We start from the raw sequence: 23,884 nt of genomic DNA, 5'->3' as shown, positions 1-23,884 counted from the left end.
AAACTCCAACTTGCCATTTTTATGTGTAAATTAGATGATTTATTCGATTTTACTAATGTTTACCGTCTTTTCGATTTTAAAAGTAGATGGTCTATCTATTTTAAATTGAAAATTAACATTTTTTGAGTGATTAATTTATTAAGATTACAATTATTTACCTTCAAATAATTCAAGTGAGAAAAAAGCAAACATAACAATAAAATTGTTCTTCTCCTAGCTAGTTAGAAGGCCATAAAAAATAATATTGTCCGGCAATTATCTACTTTGACCCGATTACATAAAATAGAAAATCTCATAATAATCAATGGTATAATTGAAAAGAAGCCTTTTGTAGAGTTTTAATTTAAACACAATATGAAGTAGAAGCAATGAACCAAACACTTGGTAAAAAATATTTCATGCATTACTAATTCTTGTATTACTAATTTTTGTTTTACTAATTCCTGTGTTATAGTCTTTCCCTGCAATGGATGTTGGAGGGAAGAGTCTGTGAGTTCTAAATAAATAATGTAGTTATAATTCGAATAGAAATTAATGAATTCAATTAAACCTACCAACCTTCCTGGGATTCGCCTCGTCTAATATTGTGACCTGTCTCCGGTCACATCGTTTCATTGTAATGTAGAAAACGTGGTTTTGCCATTTCATGGCCATAACTACATAACTTATAGTGTTTTCAACCATCAAATAAGCATATCCCTTTCCTAGTTTCATGATTAGGTGGAACCCTTTTCTTTTTTCATGTTCAGTATTTATATAGAAGCTCGGTCAAATTTAGATTCGTATTAGAAAAATTCATATTAACGGGTAAAACACTCTTTAATAAATGCGGCTCCGTAGATTATGACGATTTAAATCTAAGACCTTTAATTAAAAATGAAAAAGTATTAACCACTCCATCACAATTCTTGTTGGTGGAATAGATGAAGGCTTGAAGCATGACATGTTACTATTCCCCTTCCATCAATGTTATTCGTCCATTATATGGAAAATAGATGTTTACTTTAATTATTGTTTAATTTAAAAATCAAAAGATTATTTATTAATTAGGTTCTAATTTACCTTTATTAATAATTAAAAACATATTTAATGCACTTTTTTCAAGACACTGAATTTATTATATTTAAAAAATGATATAATAAAATTATCATTTTAAAAAAAAATATGTGCCAAGTTAATACTGGTCATGTGAAAACTGACAAATGGAGTAATTGTTAATTTAGAAAACCTAGATAGAATTAAATTGTGGTTTTCAATTTTATCCTAAATAGATATGAAGATAGATTAATATATTGAAAAAGAGAATAGGATCAAATTTGAATCAAAGAATAAATATAAATAATTTAGTCAAATTAATTGTTTAGTTAATAATTTTTTATTGAAAATTTGAAATTCAAACATCTAAACTTTGATCGTATATTCTGATATAGAAGTTTTAAGTTTTTTTTAAAAAAAATAAAATTAATATATTTAAAAACTACAATACATCATAATAATTAAAAATTTAGAATATTTTAAAAGCATAAAAGAATCAACAAAAAAATATTTGATTAACTTTCAAAATTTTAATTGTATCATTTAAAATTGGGACAAAAAAAATATTTTTTTTGTTCAACAATTATCATGACCCAAACCGTCGTGATTGACACCCACACTAACACTCCGGTGGGAGAACCATTACTACAACCTAAACTAACAACCTAACAAAAAACTAAGGCATTTAAAGATACAGAAGCAGGTTTTTATAACAATAAAAATGGAATTCCAATAAACTCCAAAGGTTTAAACAATTAACTAACCAAACTAATGCAAAAATTCAACCCCTAGAACCTGAAAGTCATTGTACCAAAACTCTACTGACGACAAGTCTAAGAACAAGGGGTACAACCCCGAAACTAACAAACACCTTTAACAAATAGTCTGAGTCTGAAAAGAGTAGACTTAAACAAGAAAGATTCATGGCCGCTTGAAAGAACTGACTCACCCTTGAATTCGGTCACACTCAATAGTCGCCTAGCTGAGGTCTATCAATAACCGCATGAAAATGTCCTGTACTCAACAAAGAACAAGCAAGTGCAATATCAATACACAATCACCGTGTATTGGTAGGATCACACGGCTATCCCAAGAGGTGAAACATATATAAGTCATTACAACAAATATTAAACATGCATGCACTGAACATATACAATATTAGTCATCACTTACGAACAACACACAATTTCACAATTCTCAAGATATACATTTATGTCAAGTCAATGGTCCTCTCATAAAACTCAATTCAATGGTCCTCTCATGAAACCCAAACCCAAACTATTAGTGTATCGGTTCGTGGTACCCGATCCAAGTTAGTGTGCCGGACGTGACACCCGATTCCATATTTATGCCAGAACGTGGCAACTGATCTCATTTTTATACTGAAACGTGGCAACCGATCCCAGTTAGTGTATTGGAATGTAACACCCAATCCATTCAACAAGCCACAATCACAATCATAATGTACATTCTCATAATCATACAATCAATTCATGAATTCATGGCTTACAATTAGTCAATCAACCTTATTTACGAGTAGTGTGATCAATAACGCAACATTCCCATACATACTTGCATCATAATGTAGTAATTGCAAACATATATCACACCAAAAATGAAATCACAATCATCACCTACCTCGAATCCAAGCTTGAATCCCCTAAGGCGCTTGAATCTTTTTTTTCCGGATTCTTCCCGCTTGTTTGTGGTCTAAAATCATACAATTAACGCAATGATCAACAAACGAGGCCTAATTACCCGGATTATAATCAATAATATTAATTCTAGGTCAAACCCTTGATCCCCATACGCAGATTGGGGCTTTTCCCACCATAATTTCTTGATCAAAACCCTCATCCATCGATAATTACCCATGAATTTACATTCTACAGATCAAAACATGGATTCGGGGAGTAAAAACCTTACATTTAGCTTCAAGAATGGTGGAAAACCGTAAAAAAAAACACTTGGGGTCGTCTCTTAGCCCTCAAAGACGAAAAGTGTAGAATAAAACTTTTTTGGGTTTATTTCTGACTTAAATCGCGACTGGCCCGCCACACTGATCCTCACCCCGCTGCAGCGGCCCTGCCCTGGCGGGAATAATCCCGCCACAACAGCTTGCATGGAAACAGTGAGCTATTTTAAGAATTTCAACCCCTATTTCACAACGACACACCTTCATCCCATGACACTCAGAAAATACCTGTTCACGCTAAGATCAATTTGGAGAGTTCTACTCGTCCGAATTCAATTCCGTAAAGCCGTACGTGTTTCTTAATGTCTTAGCTATCCACTCATGTGATCAAATTCATAATTAAATCTCTCATTCAATACCAGATTTCCCTAGACCTCACTGGCTCAGATTTCGTCCAAATTTGGACTAGGCTAGGAATTCCCAAGTTACTACTCAAAAGTTTGTTGGCCCCAATTATTTCTCCCTTGGATTTTCCTAACGACGAAATCAGGTCGTTATAACAATAGTTGTTCACTATTGACTTGACACACCTCTTAAAAAAATATAGTAATATTACTATATCGTCCTTTGACTTTATTAAATTTAATGCTTTGAGAAATGTGTTAGATGATAAATAATATTTAATAGTAAAGATAAAATAGACACAAAAACTAAATTATATCTTGATTTTTTAAATTAGACAAATATTATTAAAGAACTATTTTTAATATAGTAAACAACTATTATTGGACGGATATGATAGTTACCCACCACCGAAACCAACTAAGACCCATCAATTCAGTTCAACAACCCAATTAGGTAGCATGGGGTTGTCTTTAATTCAATGACCGTATTTCCCCCTCATCAAGGACTAATAATTGAGGAAAAATGACCAGATATACCTCTTAATTTTGTCATTTAAAGTTGATATATCCGTTATGAAAGTGGCTTATATATACCCTTATCGTTATATAAATGTCCAACATATACTCTTATTGTTACAAAAATAGCTCACATATACTCTTCATTTAACGGAAGTGGAAAAATTAGTTTTAAATTTATTTTTTTTACTTTAAATTTTTAAAAAATCATGTAGGGGTATATATATGATCCTTCTAGCAAAGTTTAAGGTATATTTTTTAAATCTTTTTCATACAAAATTATTTTTTGACTTCTTTACTTATCATTATTTGAGTTTCTTATTTTTTTTCTTTCATTCTTAAGTGTAAAGAAAAAATTTAAAAATAGTTTTTTTGTAGCGATATTGTAATTTAGTTTTTGTATTTTTTATTAAAAAATGGTGCATCTATAATAAATTCTACAAGAAAATTAGTGAAACATAAATAAATTTGACCATTAAAATAATAAATTTAAATTAGTCATTGAAACAAAAAAGTCAAAAAAAAAAAAATATGTGTGAGGAGGATCAAGTACACCCCATATGAATTATATTTTTTTTCAAAAAATAATTAAAATATTTTTTTTTACTTTTATTAGAGGAAAAAAATATATGTGAGCAATTTGTATAACGTATGAGTCATTTTTATAAATATGAGTGATTATACACTTCATGTGGTATTTATTAGGATGTGTACGTTTCTTACACGTAGGAAAGGAAAATAGTCTCTTTGTTACTTTTTGAGACATATAGAAGGATTTTTTTTTATATGTATATATTGGCAGTTGTCATACCATACCTTCACCAAAATATTACTATTTTCTTATAAAAGAAATAAAAAAAAGTCTAAAAGAATAAATTTTAAGAAGTTAATCGACATTATAGTAGGTCTAAGGAGAAAAGCCAATTAAATTGCCCCTCCAATAATTTAATAGGCGATTAACCATAAAAATTAAATAATATTATTCATTTTATTTTTAATTCTCGAGTTATGTTTGATTATTTGTTTTTGTAAATATTTGAAAAAGAAAAATATAACAAAATGAAAAAAGTTTACAAAAAAATGAACTCCAAGGGTTTTTCAATTTTCAAATACAACTTCAAATTCATATAAAATAGAAAAATAATCGAAAAAGTGAATATTTCTTGATTTTCATGAATAGTAGTTTGGTGTAGCTAGTTGAGTTATGCGAGTTTCTAAATTGTCAATCAAACGTCATATTAATTTTACATATGAATAACTTATTTTTTATTTATCTATCAAATATCGTATAACTTATACGAAAAGTAATACTCCCTCGTCCAACAATAGTTGTCCACTATACTAAAAATAGTTGTCAAACAATACTTGTCCAATGTTTATTTTATCCTTGCTATTAAATACTCCTATTTATCATCTAACACATTTCTCAAAGCATTAAATTTAATAAAGTCAAAAAATAAAGCTATAATATTACCCCTATTATTTATTATTTCTTAAGAAGTGTATCAAGTCAATAATAAATAACTATTATTGAACAGAGAAAGTACATAAATAACTTATCTCTTATCCCGCTACTAAACGACCTCAAATAATTAACAAGTTTATGTCAATTTGTCAAGTAAGAACCTACCCTCTTGTAGATTCTTCCTTTCCCCTTTCTTTTTCACATGTGAGTTTCTGTCAAGAACCTACCCCTTTTGTTGATTTTTCTTTTTTCTTTTTCATCACATGTGAGAAGCACTATTGTGGTAGGTAGACGAGAGAAAATGATTTTGGTAGGTAGACGAGAGAAAATGATTTTAAATATTTCAATGTTTATTTGCTCAAATTTATTTTCAAATATTTTTTATAGTAAAAAATTTAAAAACAACAAAATGTATTTTCTATTATAATTTAAAATGATTATATATATATCGATAACCTCTTAAATTTTGTTATTATATTTTATTTAGACACTTAAGTTACAATTTGCTATAATTGAACATTTAAGCACGTGATAAAGTGTCATGTTAGACACTTTCTCCTCAAGTTTTGAGAATTTTTTTTGTTCATGTTCTTAACTTTCATTACGTAGACAAATTAACTATTCAAGTTGTAAAATTTTAAGTACATTTCAATTGAGATTAATGTATATAATTAAATGATGCGACATATCTTAAATAATTAACTTATTTATGTGGAGTACTTGAAAACAGACACGGAAGATTTTTAAATATTTGAGTCGAGAGTATCAAACACGAGAAGATTAATTTTTGTTTCTAATCCGAGCAAATAATATTATATAAAAATGAACTATTTTGTATTTTTCAAAATTTTGAAACTAGGAAAGTCTTTCTCTTTTTTCTTTTAAAAAACGTGTGGGTCATCCCACATGACCATAATATTATATAAAAATGAACTATTTTGTATTTTTCAAAATTTTGAAACTAGGAAAGTCTTTCCCTTTTTTCTTTTAAAAAAAGTGTGGGTCATTCCACATGACCCGGATAACCATAAATATGATTAACAAAATAAAGAGATGCATTACGCAGCGTGTATTATTCCTTAATTATGAATCTGATTCTGTTTTGTCCATAATTTCAACAATATATTCTCATTTTTTATTTATTACGTTCAATATATTAATATTTTTTCATCTAAAAAAGAATTATCTTCTTTTCTTTTAGTCTTTACAAAAAATTACTTATTTTCTTTTTTTGGTGATTCTTTAATTTTATATTTTCGTGTGCCATATTTAAAGTTAAAAGATAAAAAAAACATTTTGATACATTTGACATAACTTTAATTTAAGATCATAAGATTGAAAAGTCTTCTTTATTTTCTTAAATTCCGTATCAAATCAAAATTGTTCAAACTTTGATTTAAAATTCTCGCAAATTTAAAGAAGATACATCATAAATATATCGATTTTGCTGAGACATTCAGAAATCTAAAATAAAGTATGAATGATACAGAAGTGATGAAATCATTGTTGAGAAAATATTTCGTTTGTGAATATGAAATCAGCACTTGCAGCTGACTTGGCGATTGAGGAAAAAATAGACTTCAGATACATCATAGACGGTAATTCTGATACATTATTAAACACACTTAATAAAAAACTGCTAAATGAATTTTGATACATTACCATATGTATTGTGTCAACTTTGTATTAGATGTGTTTAGTTATATATCTGATACATAAATGTGGGTATTGTATGTATCGGGTACTAAAATATAATGAACATTGACATAGTAATGTATCTCATACAATGACATTTATACCAGATACGTTGCATTCAAACAAAGTTGTAATGTATCTAATAATTGAAATATAAACATACAATTAACAGTTTTGTATCATTGGAGAAACTATCAGGAGGAACTCCAACAAACATCTCAGCCACCACACACCCAAGCAACCTGTTCGCCGCCGATGACCATCTCCGGCGACATGTACAATTGGGTATCCCTCAATTCATATAGCAAATCATCATCTTTCTTGATTCCAATTCTCCTTGCCAATACCTTTACCATCTTCACCAAGAAGAATATTTAAAGCTTATTACCGCAATGAAAATAAAAAAGATGATGAAGAAATTCATCTTCCTTTTTTTTTAGAATTTAAATTGATGAAGTAAAGCATGATTTTGGGGAAGTTAAGCAATGTGTATGTAGAGTTTGAGGGATGTATCTGTATCCGATAATAGGAGAGTGAAATATGAAAATATTGATTTTTGTAATTTTTTTAAATAGTAGAAATTTTCAGAGATTATAATAAAATAATTAGAAAGTATATTTAGATAATTTTTTTCATATTTTAAACCACCTCAACTACTAAATCAACATCTAATCTTATGTGTAACAAATTCAAAACCTATATATATATTAAAAAATTATTCACATGTTCAAATAAACTCCCTCAATACCCTCTAAATTCACCTAACAAGGACCTAACTATTAAGTATAGGTTTATTGTGTTGTTACAAGGTCCCATACCCAAATATATTACACCAACCGTTATCATAAAAATGGAACAAACATTCAAACTTACTTCATGGATCAATTTGGAATTGATGTCCTTTCAGAAATATGAAAAAATCTATGAAAATGAATATATTAATATTTCTTTACCCGATATAAAATGATATATGAGAAATAAATGCTTGGTCAATAAAAGAAAAACGCAAATATAAGAAATTAGGTTTCTTTCTTAAGAATCTTTCAAATAAAAAAGCTGACAAAATCTAATAAAACTAGATGAGTGTCGCCCGTGCTAAGCACAAGCCCTACATTTTAGGCCAAGTAATACTAATATTTTGCACCAGCAATGGTGTTGTCATTCGGTCAGGATTTGACTTTTAGTTCCTTGTTTGTTTGCTATAATAAATGTCTAAAATCATAGAGACAACATAAAAACATAGGCATTCTTTTTAACATAAGACAACAATCTTTAAAATTACACGTGCCCAACTCATCCCATAAAATTTATTGCAACCATAGCTCCATGAGCATTCTTCATAGGTAAGAACCAGTAACCCCATCACCACCATTTGTATACATCTAAGTGTGAATTAACTTTGAAATTCACACAAAATAGAAGGAGCACAAATAATGTGTTTGTCTACATTTTGCCCCTAGAAAAATGAATACATTTATCACTTGTGTCTATTGTCCATCATCCAAACCTGAAACAACAAACCTATTAGCATGAATAACTTCATCAGTAGTACTTCAAAAGTGTTATTCCAAAAACAAATAAAAGACAAATTTTTAAAAAAGAAAACTTTAAATTGCCAAACTACCCCTGGCTACAAGCAGGCATGTTGAAACTTGAGAAGTTATTCAAAATTTTATATGATTTTTAAAAATATTTTAAGTTATTAATTACTGTGATTTATAATTTTTTAAGCGATTTTGAAGTAATATATATTATTTCGTTCTCCCAATTTATGCGGCATAGATATAATTTCAAAGATTAATCATTTTTATGTCTTTTAAATTGTTAATTATTGTAATTTGTAGTACCTTTTACGTAATTTTTAAATATTTTTTTTTTACTTCTCATGTCCCAATTTATGTGGTATTGATAGAATTTCGAAAGTTAGCCAATTTTGTGCACGTCTTTTAAATTTCGAAGTTATTAATTATTGTGATTTATATACTTTTTACGTCATTGTCAAATAATATATGTCATTTTCTCTAACCCATTTTATGTGTCACACATAGAATTTTGGAATTCAAATGATTTTTTTATATTAATTTTAAATATTTTAACTTATTAATTATTGTGATTTAAAGTATTATTACTGTAATTTTCAAATATATAACAGGCTAAAAAAGAAATGTAAGACAAAATTAAAAAGAAAAAAATGTAGAATTAATGGTCAATTAATGTGATGCAAATGAAATTTGAAGTGGCAGCCAAGTGTTGTATATATTATTTTTTTAAAATTAAGTTGTTAATTATTGTGACTTATAGTACTATTGTGCTTTTAACATCATTTTTATAAATAACATATGTTTCTTCTTTTATCTTAATTTATGTGGCACAATAGAATTTAGAGAGTTAATCATTTTTTATATGATTTTTCAATATTTGAATTCAATAATTACAATAATTATAGTACTTTTTATATAAACTTTAAATAATAAATGTTATTTCTTCTATCCTAATTTATGTGACAATAATAAAATTTTGAGTGTCGATAATTTTTTAATACTATTTTTAAATATTAGTAATGAACAAGCAGTAGATTTTTCAAGAGTCAATATTTTGTTATACGGGGCCCAATATATGTTAATTTTTGTGTCTTAATTTATGTTATATCATGTAACTTGAGAAGTTATCAAAATTTTTATATGATTTTAAAAATATTTTAAGTTGTTAATTATTGTAATTTATACTTATTTTATTACTCTCTTTGTTTCAATTTATGTGGCATATATAGGATTTAAAAAATAAACCTTTTTATGTTTTTTAAACATATTAAATTGTAAATTTTTGTAATTTATAGTATCTTCTTAACATAATTTTCAAATAATATATGTTACTTCTCATGTTTCAATTTATGTGACATTGATAGATTTTTTGGAGTCAAGTGATTTTTTTATGTCTTTTTTAAAAATTGTTAATTATTATGATTTATAATATTTTTTACGTCAATTTCGAATAATATATGTTTCTCATCTAACTCATTTTTTTTGTAGCACCAATAGAGTGTCAAGAGTCAATCGAATTTTATTTTACATAGCTTTTAAATATTTATTTGTTAATTATTATTTATACAATTTTTTAAATTTACAATCAACAGAAAGAACAATATTAGTGAAACAAATTTAATACAAAGAAAATACTAAATAGTAAAGAAAAATATTACTATTACCACTTTACTACATATATGTAGTAAAATAATATATATATATATATTTATATATATAAATGATACAATTCAACTTTAAAATATTTATTTTAATCTTAATAAAATTATTTGTAGCTACATAAATATTTATCACTTGTTTTAGATCATAAATTTTAATTTTTTTCTTTCTTAAACTCTGTGTCAAATTAAAATAACTTATATAATATATAAAATAGAGGGGAGGGATAATATTAAGAGTAATATTTTAAGTACAAAACCACTTAAAGGTAAAGGTACCGTGTTAGAAAATGTGAGACCAAAATAAGGAAGAACTTGTCAAATAAAATTTTAATGGACCCCACTTTATTGGATGACTCTATTTAAAAAGTTGCATAAAGAGCGCGTGTAGTAAATATCTAAGTAAGGATCACACTTTGTAAAAAAAAAATTAAAAAAAGAGTAAAAAAGCACATGGCGCGTAGTAATTAGGTACCAGCTGGGATCCATACGTCAGAATAGTAGTACATTTTGAGAAAGGACGAATAAATAAATACATATATATGTGTTGGGTTTTTTGTCCAATAAAGCAATTAAATAATCATTATAGCAGCTGGTACAAGTCAATTACAACGATTATTTTTGATAATACCTAATTTACCCCTTGGTCGGCAAGCAGCAATGTCCTTGCATAATAACATAATTACTAATTTTCCCTTGATCGTCCTGATCGTCTTCACTCTTCTATATAATAGAAAAATAATATAGTATAATCATTCAGTTGCCAACGATTATAATGTTTTGATTATGGCATGACGTACGGCTTCTGTTTATATTTAAAATAAAATTTGTTTTGATTATATTTTAATTTGATTCGATGGTGTTGAAAGTAAGAGACTGGATGATCTGTCCCATATTTTTATCACACGTGGAGATTGAAAAAAGAATCGGAAACCTCATTATATCTAAAAGTTTAAATATTAATATTGGAACAGTATAATAATAACAAAAACAATTCTCTTTACTTATTTTACTACTCCCTTGCTCTGTTTTATTTTACTAATAATATTTTAAATAGTATAATAAATAAATTTTTTTAATTTTTTTTTTAAAAATAAATAATTAAGAGTGTGTCGGTAAATTTCAGTTAACTACTCTCTGCTCGGTTTTATTTTACTAAATTAATTTATTAATAATAATTTAAAAATTTATATATTAATATTGGAATAGTATAATAATAACAAAAATAATTCTCTTTACTTATTTTAGTACGCCATCGCTTTGTTTTATTTTACTAACAATATTTTAAATTTTAATATTAAAATAGTAGAATAAATACTTTTTAAAAAATAAATAATTAAGAGTGTGTTTGACATAAAGAAAAATATTTTATAATTTTCATATGTTTGCTTGATTAAATTGATTGAAAATTTTCTTTTTGAAAAAATAATTTTAAAAAATAAGCTTCCTATTGTAAGTAGAAAAAATAAATGTTAAAGTCCTATTTTAAATTTAGGAAAAATTACTAGAATACACGTCTTATGTTTTCGTTATTTCTAATATTTTCTTCTATTTCTAAAAATCTCTAAAATCCCTTATTTCTCTCTTAATTTTAAATTATTTTTTAATGTATTCGAGCTACGTATTATGTATCCGGTTATTTTATAATGTATCCGAGTTATATATTATGTATCTAATTTATTTTACTTTTTTAGGGATTAATGTAATTATAAGATTGTAATTTTATATTAAAATTATGTGATTTCTAAAATTTAGACGTAGTAAAATCAATAATTTAATGTAATATAAAGACCTAATTCGGAAGCGCTAACGCCATTGATTCGTCCAAACCAAAGCTTTTTTTTTCTCTCTCGGATTCCTTCTTCTTTTTGATTTTTTTTGCTAAGTGTTGGTTCTGCGTTAATTCAACGCTGCTTTTATTGTATTTTGGTTAAGTAAGAGTGGAGTTCCCAGTTGGAAAGTATTTGATTTGGGTTCCATTTGCTTATTAATACTTCGTTTAGTTCTAATCTTTCAGTGGAGTTTCAATTTTTGCCTAAAGTGAGCACTCTTTCTTTTGGTACTAATTGTTGAATTAAGAGATAATTGTATTCTATAATTCCTTGTGTTCTTGTTGAATATGATTGTAGGATATCGTGAGGTTGTTGGAGGCTGGATTCCAATAAGATAATAATTTACGGAGCTCGAAGAAGGAAGAGGTTTGGACAACCGGAGGACTATGGATGGGAAGGAGAATAATGGTTCAAACAAGGTTGTTATTCCTAAATGTTGCTTGAAGGCTAGGGTATATGATCCTGAACTTGAAGCCAATTGTCACTCCACTGTTGTTTCAGGATGGTTCTCTCAACCTCCCTCATCATTTGGTAATTAAACGAAATTAATAATTGCCAGTTGTGTTCAGGGTTTAGATGTTATTGTTGACCTGTTTGTTGTTGTTGCAGATGGAAAAGAGAAGGTACTGTACTTCAACAATCCAATGTGGCCAGGTTAGAATTTGCTTGTTCCTTTATCTGAAACAACCCCCCCCCCCCCCTCTCTCTCTCTAGGAAGGATTTACCCAGGGCTGATACTTGTAATTTGCTCCAAACAGTAGTCAAAAGTTGATGATTAATTTTTAACTTACATTTTTCTGTTAGCAGTGTTAAACTAAATATTTTCAGAAAAGTTGATGAAAACACGAAATCATTATCTTTTTGTTATTGTCTTAATCTCAACAATTTAGAAGATCTTAGTGATTTTGTAGACTCAATCATATGTCAAAAATAGGTTTTTTTTTTGGAGATGATTGGGACAGTTGGAGTTTTTTTTCTTCTTAGTTGTGTAAAACAGAAGAGCTTATGTCAGCTGCAACTACATTAGTTAGTTATACTAGATTTAGGAGATGATACTTGTGTCCTATTGCAAAGGGAATTGTCAAATTTTAGGGTGAGTGGCTCGGATTGTGCGCTTGTTTCCTTGAGCCCTGTATTTCCAGTATGTGTTAAAGTAGCACAAAATGATGCTTCTGGTAGAAGTAGGAGAAAAAATGAGCTTTATGCTGTAACAAATTCCTATAATTTGGTTTGCTAGTTTAAACCCAAGTTAATGCATAAAGTTTGACTTCTATTATTAAGTGTATGACTCCTATTCGATCTTGAGCCCTGTATTTCCAGTATGTGTGTTAAAGTAGCACAAAATGATGCTTCTGGTAGAAGTAGGAGAAAAAATGAGCTTTATGCTGTAACAAATTCCTATAATTTGGTTTGCTAGTTTAAACCCAAGTTAATGCATAAAGTTTGACTTCTATTATTAAGTGTATGACTCCTATTCGATCTTGAAGTACTCAACGATGCCCTTTCTCTTCTACCCTTTTTATTGAATGTTTACTAAGAATGATTTTTTCTTCATTGCGTCTTTTTACAGGAGAAGCACATTCCCTGAAAGTAGAAAAGGTTTTATTCAAGGGAAAGTCAGAATTCCAGGAGGTTTTAGTTTTTGAGGTTCAGCATCTTGTTCTATCGTAGTTTTGTGCTTTAAATTCTAGCTATTAAATTTCTCTCAAGCTCTTTTATCATCTGCCTTAAATGTCTATTCGTACTTGCAGTCTGCATCCTATGGAAAAGTTCTAGTGCTAGATGGCATTGTTCAGTTGACCGAGAAAGATGAATGTGCCTATCAGGAGATGATAGCCCATCTTCCTCTTTGTTCAATCAAATCTCCTAAGAAGGTAACCATGTAAAAATTTGGCTTTAAAGATTTTGCTCCCTTTGTTTCACTCCCAATGATCAACAAAGGTTTTCGGATTTGCTTTCTTGTTTTGGAATCAGAATATACTGGAAGAGAGTGAATCTTATGTGCTTGAGAACTGAATTGATATGTGTTTGTGTGTGTGCATTGCGTGTGTGTGCGCGTGACAAGCTGAGACCTGGATTTTTATATGTAAGTCAATCAAGAAAAGATAAAACTATGTGATGGAACCAACCAAACACTCACCCTTTAAGATTTCATCATCATGGATGGTCCACCTCTTCCCCAACCTTTTGAGGCTTGCATGTGTGGACTGATAAATCATTTCTTTGTTAGAGCATGTTTGTCAAGTGGCAAAAAAATGCTTATTTTTTAGAAGCATTTTTATTAAAATAGCTTTCAGAAGTGTATTTTTTTTTAAAAACAATTTGTGTCCATCTAATTCATTTGAAAAGTGATTTTGATAAGCAACTTGTGTTTGGTTAATCTATTTTAAAAAGTATTTTTGAGAGTCAAATTACGAAAAAAGACAGACATCAATGCACTTTTAATATTAACTTTATTCTATTGAGAGAAATTATTTTAAATATCTATTATAAATTTTTTAATTAATTTTTAATTATTTTACTAAAAAGTACACATTGCAAATTTTCTTCAATATTATATGTAGCTAAATCGAAGAAAATATTAATTATTGATATAATATTAACCTAATGATTTAAATATAATTAAAAATATTAAACCAAATATATTAAATAATTATTCCACAAATTAAATTATAATATAATAATATATAAAATGTATAATAAAATAAAGAATTTATTGTGTAAAATTTAAGAATAAATTTTTTAAATGGAACTTAACCAAATTTATGAGATATGCTAATTAAATAACAAGGGATATATTGGTAAAAATATGTATAAATGGTAGGGGTATTCTTGTTTTGAAAAATGATTTTCTTCTTTTGCCTTTTTTAAGAAGCAAATTTTTTTTTGCTTCTTCCCAACCACATAAAAACTGCTTTTACTTATATCTAAAAGCAGTTTTACTGGTTGACCAAACATTTTAACTTTTAAAAATTGTCTTTTTCTCAAAAAAAGTGTTTTTAGCCTCCCAACCACTAGGCCAAACATGCTCTTAGTAACGGTTGATGTTTGAATTAGCTTGTGCACACTTGGACTACTCTATCAGCTACCTCTTCTTCCTGCCTACATAGGTATCAGGGTAATTTTGTTTGGTAGAATCTCTTAGTGTTTAGTCTCTGTTGGGATTTTTACCTCGGTCGGTACCCACGTTACGAACCAATAGGCCACACCCTTGGTTGTTGTGTGGACTGATACATCATTCTCTTGGTAATTTGATGATTAACACGGTTGTAGCTTTCTAAGTCCTGTTGCTCTAAAGGCTCATATAGATTTTCTGGTAGAATTATACCTTTATCTGCAACTCATTAGTTTTTATGGAATCTGACAAATTAATGTGCTACTGCTTCGGGAGGAATCCTAATCAGCCTTCGGTTCTCTTTGCATTAAGCCCAATGGGTCAAGATAGAAATTGTACCTTAAGAGAATTTCTTTGTTTACAACCCCTTTCTTATGCTCTGTTTGCTGTATGTTACTATCATTTCCACATACAAGGACATCAATATCTGTGGGTGTACCGAAAAATGTGAATCACCTAATGTTAAGATTATAAAGCCCTTTGATAGGTCTATGACATGAAGGAATTTGAATAATCATTTAGTGGAAGTGCATTAGGAACTAGGAGGATTACCTTTGTAAACTTGGTGGACTGCATTAAGCAGTATCTCTTCTAAGATGATTACATGCAATTACTTTGAACTTGAAACTAAGAACTGTCCTAGTTTTGAAGGACATATGCAGAGGAGTCTCAATCATATAAGTATTTGGTCTATTCTTTCTGCAGAACCTGTTTTGTAGTGGATGAGAATTTGATGTGTGTGGTTGTTGGTGGAACTAAAATTTTCTTCTGCCAGTTTCTTTACTTGTTAAGCATCTGTTAAAGTGCCAAATCTTCATTGATTTATGGGTTCTTATCACTCGTCAGCAGTAGTTTACCAGTTTTCAGTTTTATCTGCAGATTTTTATCTTCAAATATGTGTTGTAAATAATCACTAGAATGTTGGCACATCCTGCTTGTTATCTCTGTCTGCGTGTTTTTAGATGGAATCTAATATAGGTGATAGTTGATCAATTTAATTAATTGATCAAAAGACCTAGTTTGAAATGTTGCTGGTCTTTCACAGCTGCTGGGAGAGTGTGGGTTTTCTCATTTGTAACAAGGGAGAGAAAAAGAGTTAACCAACACGAGGTTCTTTATTTTTTTCTTCAATTCTTTTCAGAACATTGATACTTTGATTTTATTCTTTGCCTGGGCATCCAAGACAAAACTAGAAAGATTTGAGTCTATGATAAGCTCATTATGAAGATATGATGAGCCTGTGTGTGTGTGTGTGTGTGTGTGTGTATGTATATATATGTATATTATATTATATGTCTTTATTGGAACTTATTGTTTGAATGCCTCATCTTTTATATTAATCTGTTTTTTACTATTGGCTTGGTTTTCCTTCTCAGTTTTACCATTCATTTGTTCTCTGTCTAATCTATTTTGATCTAAAAATGCAGGTTCTAGTTGTTGGGGGTGGTGATGGTGGAGTTCTAAGGGAAATTTCTCGACACAGCTCTGTGGAGCTGATTGATATTTGTGAGATTGATAAAATGGTTATTGATGTGAGTAACAGATCCAAGATACATGAATTGGTGCTTTTGTTGAGTTTCATTTTAAATATGTTGTATTTTCTTGTGTTGCAGGTCAGTAAAAAGTATTTCCCAGATTTGGCTATTGGCTTTGAGGATCCTCGTGTCAATCTTCATGTTGGTGATGGTATGAACACTACTTTGTGTCGCTTGATCTTATTATCAGAGTCTTCGCATCAATTCAGAAATATATTTTCTACTCTTCGATTTTTAGTTATTAGGAGAATGCTTGGGAGGCTGAGAAAGCCTAGGGTAAAGATAGCACAACTCCCTGAGTTTATCATTTTGGTTATTCTGGACCCAAAGTTTGGCCTCAATATGGTGGGAATGGCTCATGTACAGTTAAAACTAAAAGCAGGACAGAATGCTTTTCTTATTGCTGAAATTTAATTTCCCCGTTTTACTAGTTGAGCTGTATATGATTTTTTTTTTCTTTAGATAGCTGTATATGACTTTCTGAATAATTTTTGACAGCTGTTGAGTTTCTGAAGAACACACCTGAAGGGAAGTATGATGCTATCATAGTTGATTCATCAGATCCTGTAGGTAAGTCAGATGCATCTTTTAATTTTACGAATCCTTGCTTTCTAAAGTTTTAGCAACTTAAAGGTCATTTATGGATTTCCCATACAGTTCTGCCATCCACAGTGAAGCAATCCCCCGTCCAAATAGGGCAGATTTTGTTTGTTGAAGATAGAGCCCATAGTTCACTGATTTTCAAGGATTGAAAAACTGCATGCATTTCTGAGTAGATATCCGTGTCTTTCGTTGGAGAGCACATCACTTCTTTTGTTTGATTTTTCCTGTTTCTGTTGGATGTTCTTGGCCAGTGTATATATTGACTCTATAGTATCTTCTCTTGTTTGGAGTAGGAATAGTTTTGGTTTTTTGGTTTTGTACCTCACACTCCTAAAAGATGGGTTTTGCAGCAACTAGTAATTTTTCAATCCAATGAGCTTTGATTTAATTGTTCTGAAATGTCTTTCATTACAGGTCCTGCGCTAGAGCTTGTGGAAAGACCATTCTTTGCAACGATAGCCAGGGCATTAAGGCCTGGCGGTGTACTTTGCAACATGGCAGAGAGCATGTGGCTTCATACTCATCTTATTCAGGATATGATCTCAATTTGCCGTGAAACATTTAGTTCTGTTCATTATGCATGGGCCAGTGTTCCTACATATCCTAGGTATAATTTAGGAATTAACAGCAAGAACATGTAGCTATTTTATTTGTTTGTTTCCTTAGTTGTGCGGTTGAAGGTTAAAGAGGAATTGTCAAACATGCTTCCACTTAATTGTTATTGAGGATTGTTGCTTTACGTATTATGCAGTGGCGCTATTGGGTTTCTTCTGTGCTCAACTGAGGGACCATCTGTTGATTTTAAGCACCCTGTTAATCCTATTGAGAAATTAGAGGGCGCTCTTCAGCATCAGCGGGAACTTAAGTTTTACAATTCTGAGGTAACTTGTTCTACTAGTAAGCAATTTCATATTTGCTACTCATAACATCACCAATAAACATTCTTTGATTTTGTTTGTGCTGTATTGACTGCGCGTGTGGTATGCATCGATATTTACTTGTCTTCGAGTTTTGTACCATAATTTGGATACAATTTGATATTATGGGTGTTTCAAATGTACCAAGACAAACTATACAAGCTTATCATCTGCCATTTGATAAGAGGGCCTTTTCTTCTACCATTTGAACTTTTTTTTTTTTTTTACCTTACTAGCTGGTATAGGGTAACAATTTTGAGTTTTAAGCTTCCTTGTCTCTGTTCCATTGCATCCACCGTCATACATCAAATACTTGGAATTTGAAGTCCAACAGCTGCACTTCAATTCAACCAAGAAAAGCTGTCATTTTTCTTGTGACAGAGTATCTTGTTCTTTTAACAGATGCATGAAGCTGCTTTCGCATTGCCGTGCTTTTTAAGGAGGGAGGTGAGCGGTCTCGGTGATGGCCCACGCTCTGCAGGAGTCAAGATTTAAGTTGTTGCATTATCTATGAAACTATTACCCATTTCTTTTCCTTGCTGCTCTAGTAAACTGGTTGATATCCTTCCCACTTGTCACACGCGTAGGCAGCAGGAAATGTAGATGCGGCTATTTATCTGTGTGGTTTGTATTGGTATTTGATATTGAAGACATTAACATGTAATATGCAGGTTTCAGTACTGCTATATCTATTGTTAACTTGTTGAACTCTTCTATTAGTTGATATTGAGACTTGAATAAAATATGTTATGACACGCATTGGCATATAGTTTTACTCTTTCTAATAAATGCTTGGAAACTTTAGTGGATATCCCTATGTCGAAATATGTTTCTACGATAAACTGAAAATTTATGTTGCTGATTGATTGAATGCGGCGATGATTTTCATATTTCATTATTGGTGATAACAGGAGTCTAGAAGTTGAAATAATACAAAGACGAAACAAAATTGAAACAAAAGCGTGTTGAAAAAATTATGAATCGTCCGTCAATCGGGTGAGTAAAAAAAGTGGTGGTGGAGGTTGAAAACTTCAAAGCCACCGTCTCACAAAAGACTTCCATTGCAGCAACTAACCTGTGGAGACTTTCCCCCCCAACTAGTCTGTTAAAAATCTCATTCAAATGTGAATGACCAAGGCCAATAATAGTCTAAATAAACCATAAGCTTTACAAAGAAAAGGGGAGAATTACGCGAACAAGCAAGGAAGGCAAGTAATGGTATTGCTGCAGACAATCAAAAGGAAAGATCCCTTCACATTGCTAACCTGGTGGACATCCATAAAATTGTTTGCATATCATTTGTATGGGAAGCTTAACTGGATGAACATACAGATCTATTCAAATCGACGACAATTACACTGATGTTATCCCTACTACCCCGAGCAATTGCCAACTCTGCAAGGAAGGAAGCTGCTCGTGCTGCGAGACTTTCTTTGACACCTTCACTTGACTGATCATCTCTCTTATGGGATTTGGTTTGTTGGTCACACCTCCTGAACGTTTGACCATTCAAGCATCTTCTTGTAACGTCACACGCAACATCATTTGGAATGACATCCCATAGACCATCACTTGCAAGTAATAAGAATTCATCTTCATCACTTCTTTGGCTAACTAAGACTTCAGGATCTGGAATGACATATGGTTTGAGGTACATATCACCTGCATCGATCAATAACTGTATCATAAAAAGCATGATTTACTATTAATTTGCCAAAGTGCTCTGATCAGCTCTTCCACAAACAGTAAGTTTGTTCTTCATTTCTGTGGAAGCCTCGACAAAGATGAGAATTAAGAAAAGACCTGCTAGTGCAGTAAGCTGAGTCTTCAACGTACCTATGGATCTTGAAGTAGCAAGAACTCCTAAGACTCTTTGTCCATTCCAATTTATGACTTTCCCACCTGAATTTTCAATTCTATCCAGCTCATCAGGTCTGTCAGGCTGCGCCCATACAGGAACTTGGTCAACAGAAAGCATTCCATTTCAAAATCAAAGACATCTACTTGGCACTATCAAATGTAGAAAATGTCTATCGAGAGAAGTTGAGTACCAAGTTAATTCATCCCTATCCTACACGCAAATTAGGGATTTTAATTTGATGGTCTTAAGCATTGATCACCCGCAGCGCTAAAGGCTACATCAACCACTGATCATATCATTACTCGTTGTCAATTTAATAATATGATGAACATCCGATAAAATATTAGACCTTTGGCGAGTTAAGATTATAGCAATAACAGCATACAAACAGTCATATCTAAGGATGTTAAATAAATAAAAGGTATACCAAAGTTGCCAGGCTCGTGGTTATATAGGACCTTATGAAAGTTATACACTACAATGAAAAAATATAAAGTAAAATAAATAATAATGATATGTCTTTGTTGGTGTTTGAGTAGGGCTAATCCTTTGACATTATTCACAGCCAAATCTTTTATAAATATTAGTAATGTGTTTGATTTTGAATTGACACAAAATTAAAAAAAATTCAGCCTTACGATTTTATACTAAAAATATTATATAAAATGTACCAAAATAATTTTTAATGTTGTGGTATTAAACATACCAGATGAAAAAGTAGAATTAAAGAGTTGAAAAAAAAGACACATCCTTTATTGAATAGACAAAAGAAGGAAAGTATAAAACTAATAAATTGAAACGAAAAGTAGTAAAACATTAAGTTGTTGGTAAAATCTGTTTGAATAGTGTGAACGACAGAAATATTTTCCTTTCGTTCTGATTCTGCAAAGCTAAATTTGTTAGGTTCACCTTGTCACGTTTAACTTCATCTGGCATAAATTTTGACTAATATTTAAAAACGTATTTTTTCATCATATTGATATGAGTTTGATATGAGTAAGGATGATGACTTATAAATTATTTTTGTTTTCCAAAAACAAAAAGAAATCTATTTTTTTAAAAAAATTTTTTTACCTCCTTTCCCGGGCACCCCGCCCCACACACACCTTCCACAATCTACCCCTAAATTTTTTTGTTTTCCAAAAATAAAAAAAAAAAAATTACCCCCACCTTCTTCCAACCGGCCCCTAATTTTTTTTTTGTTTTCCAAAAACAAAAAAAAACTGTTTTTTCAATTAAGTTTGAAAATTAATATTAAAGTATAAATTTTAGGAATCACATAGTTTTAATATGAAATTAAAATCTATTCCTATTTAGTTTGTAATTACACTAATCCCTGAAAAAGTAAAACAAATCGAATACATAATATGTAACTCGAATACATTATAAAATAAATCAGATGCATAATATATAGCTCGAATATGTTAAAAACTAGCTCGAATACATTATAAAATAATTTAAAATTAGGAGAGAAATAAGGGATTTTAGAAATAGAAAAGAATATTGAAAATAAGGGAACATAAGACACGTATATTTCAGCAATTTTATTAATATGGACTGAAATGGCTACGCTAGTGAAAATTGATTCGAACATTGCAATAACAAAAAATAATAAAAGGAAGTTAAAAAACGTATACCTTATGATCAATAGACAAAGGTACTGCAACTCCAGCACGTGAAAGCACAGCTCTTGAATCTCCACAGTTCGCAACAACAAATTCCTCCTCTCCCACCACCGCTACAACCGCCGTTGATCCTATCGTCGCCATCTCCGCCCCTTCCTTGTTCACCTTTTCGTCCATTTTACGGAAACTCTCCATCATAACATTCTCCCAATTAATACTCTTCCCATCATAATCTTCTCCTTCCGAAACTTGCTGTATCACTAAACGGTGCAAAAAGTCACGGCACGCGTGCGCTACACGTGACCCTCCATGCCCGTCGTAAACACCAAAATAATCGTACTTCCTGCTGCTGCCTTCACTGAAAAAACTCGGATAAATCGCCACCGCATCTTCCATTTCCCTTCTCCGGCCGATCAACGATATCGATCCATGTGAACAGCACGTGACCAAGCTCTCCCTTACTTTTTTCACTTCTCTAAATGTCGCTAGTTGAACTTGATCATCAGTATCAGTTACGGTACTGTTTTCCGGTTTTTTCTTCTTATAATGCCTGTAATCAGCGGCGAAGACATTGAAATTTTCCGGTAGCGCAGGCGACGATTTCAACCGACGTTCATTCAATCGCCTACGACGAGTGAAATTTGGCTCCTTCTCACTCAGATCTACTTCTGCTAGTCCGCCGGAATCCACTAACGCCGTTAACCGGCAACCTTTTTCGGCTACCGGCGGCAAACCTTTAACGCTATCAATCATTTTTATGTGAAGACGATAACTGCATTGCGAAGATTATAATGGAAGTAGTAGTAGATATTTTGCGTAATTCGGTCCAAAAGAGAGAGAAAGTAGAGAGAGTTGAATATTAAACAACTCTACGATGAATATTAACCGTTGGATAGAATAGTATGATTGATTTGTGCCACGTGACTATGATGAAGCGGCTGGTTGAGTTCCAAAGATCAAAACGCAATGATGAGTAGGACGAGGACTGAAACACGTGGGCGGTATGGATGAAGGAAGAGGAAAATACGTGGCGAAAACATGTTTCGCTAGTCAATAGGGATTCCCTAGGGGAAGAAAAATATTAGTCGTCCACCTCAAATCTCAATTTGACCATATCCGACCCAACTTTATTTTACTCTTTATTCTCCACTTATACGGGAGTAAAAGTATTCTTCAAATTTTGAGAACTATTATTCATACTTTTTAATTATTTTATAATTAACATATTATTTTTTATATAAAACCATTAATTAAATATTTTAATATACGTAATTCTTTTTAGATGTAATATAATATTTTAAAAAATATATTATTTAATATATACTATTTTCATCCCAAATTAATAATATATATTTTTTATTTTTGTCACTTTATAATTTGCTATTATTATTATTATTATTTGTCACTACGATGACTGCACATCATTAAAATGATAAGATAAAATTTTAATCTAAAAATACAATACATAACATAATAATTTTATCACAACAATTTTCGTTGCAATTTATGTGCACTTATTTGTATATTATATAATATTTATTTGTAATTATGTTATTTAAAATTTAGAATAAAATAAAATTTTAAATTAAATAAAAAATTTGAAAAAAATATTTTTTTTATATGGCATGAAAATTATATAAAGCGGTTATTTGAAAGAAAGAAAGAATGAAAGACAACCACATTATGAAATAAGAAAATAAAAATGAAATAGAAATAATAATATAGTATTGAAAAGAAAGATAAACGATTTTTTTAGAGAGTAAAATAGATAATTGAGTTGGAGTTGATTATCTGAAAAAATAGAAAACTCTATATTTGAAGAGTAAAATAAAGGGTAGGGTTGGAGATGCCCTTATGTGTTATGTTTAACTTGACAAAAAATTAATGAAAAATAAAGACTTTTATAATTTGTAATTTAAGTCAAATTTTAGATATTTTATGTGATTATAAATTATTTCTTTTCATTAAGAGATTATTTGATAGCCGATTAGAGTTTTGCATAAAGGCAAAGTAAGAATTAGAAATTTAAAAGTTCTTTAAGAAGAAAAAAATATTGCAATGCCTGCTTTTTTTTTTAAAAAAAAGTAGCTTTTGATGAAAGTGGAATTCAAATCTACAACTCTAGGGTGGAAAATGTTTCCATGAAACCTTCTTTATCAATGAGTCG

At 30.2% G+C, this 23,884-nt stretch overlaps 2 protein-coding genes across 3 annotated transcripts; one reads left to right on the top strand and one right to left on the bottom strand.

The window, feature by feature from the left end:
* Positions 1-12,058: 12,058 nt before the first annotated feature.
* On the top strand, positions 12,059-18,927 carry LOC125833134 (spermine synthase). Of its 2 annotated transcripts, XM_049512281.1 has the most exons (11): positions 12,072-12,269; positions 12,359-12,592; positions 12,671-12,715; positions 13,632-13,708; positions 13,813-13,935; positions 16,604-16,708; positions 16,790-16,862; positions 17,210-17,281; positions 17,729-17,921; positions 18,066-18,195; positions 18,634-18,927. In XM_049512281.1, exons 2-11 carry the CDS (start codon positions 12,448-12,450, stop codon positions 18,724-18,726), a joined length of 1,056 nt encoding a protein of 351 aa, XP_049368238.1. In that variant the 5' UTR covers positions 12,072-12,269; positions 12,359-12,447; the 3' UTR covers positions 18,727-18,927. The 2 variants fall into 2 exon arrangements, with proteins under 2 accessions (XP_049368237.1, XP_049368238.1); XM_049512280.1 differs by having other exon boundaries at positions 12,059-12,269; positions 16,604-16,862.
* A 398-nt stretch (positions 18,928-19,325) lies between these two features.
* Positions 19,326-22,532, bottom strand: LOC125833183 (protein phosphatase 2C 51-like). Its single transcript, XM_049512325.1, has 3 exons — positions 21,730-22,532; positions 20,068-20,173; positions 19,326-19,893 (listed from the first exon to the last, which is right to left on the bottom strand). Exons 1-3 carry the CDS (start codon positions 22,468-22,470, stop codon positions 19,544-19,546), a joined length of 1,197 nt encoding a protein of 398 aa, XP_049368282.1. The 5' UTR covers positions 22,471-22,532; the 3' UTR covers positions 19,326-19,543.
* Positions 22,533-23,884: the final 1,352 nt, after the last annotated feature.

The sequence above is a fragment of the Solanum verrucosum genome, unplaced genomic scaffold (assembly GCF_900185275.1).
Source record: "Solanum verrucosum unplaced genomic scaffold, falcon-dt-bn FXZP01000100.1, whole genome shotgun sequence".
Taxonomy (NCBI): Eukaryota; Viridiplantae; Streptophyta; class Magnoliopsida; order Solanales; family Solanaceae; genus Solanum; species Solanum verrucosum.
The sequence above is the reverse complement of the archived record's forward strand: the minus strand, read 5'-3'. Positions and strand labels throughout refer to the sequence as shown.

What these genes read in the sequence shown, in the direction of transcription:
- LOC125833134 (XM_049512280.1), top strand. Translation starts at nt 12,448, where the DNA reads ATGGATGGGAAGGAGAATAATGGTTCAAACAAGGTTGTTATTCCTAAA. An exon ending in AGGAGGTTTTAGTTTTTGAG is followed by an intron (nt 13,709 to 13,812) that starts GTTCAGCATCTT and finishes TCGTACTTGCAG; the next exon opens with TCTGCATCCTATGGAAAAGT. An exon ending in TGATTCATCAGATCCTGTAG is followed by an intron (nt 17,282 to 17,728) that starts GTAAGTCAGATG and finishes CTTTCATTACAG; the next exon opens with GTCCTGCGCTAGAGCTTGTG.
- LOC125833183 (XM_049512325.1), bottom strand. Translation starts at nt 22,470, where the DNA reads ATGATTGATAGCGTTAAAGGTTTGCCGCCGGTAGCCGAAAAAGGTTGC. An exon ending in CTTTGTCTATTGATCATAAG is followed by an intron (nt 20,174 to 21,729) that starts GTATACGTTTTT and finishes GTATGGGCGCAG; the next exon opens with CCTGACAGACCTGATGAGCT. An exon ending in TGCTACTTCAAGATCCATAG is followed by an intron (nt 19,894 to 20,067) that starts GTACGTTGAAGA and finishes TGATCGATGCAG; the next exon opens with GTGATATGTACCTCAAACCA.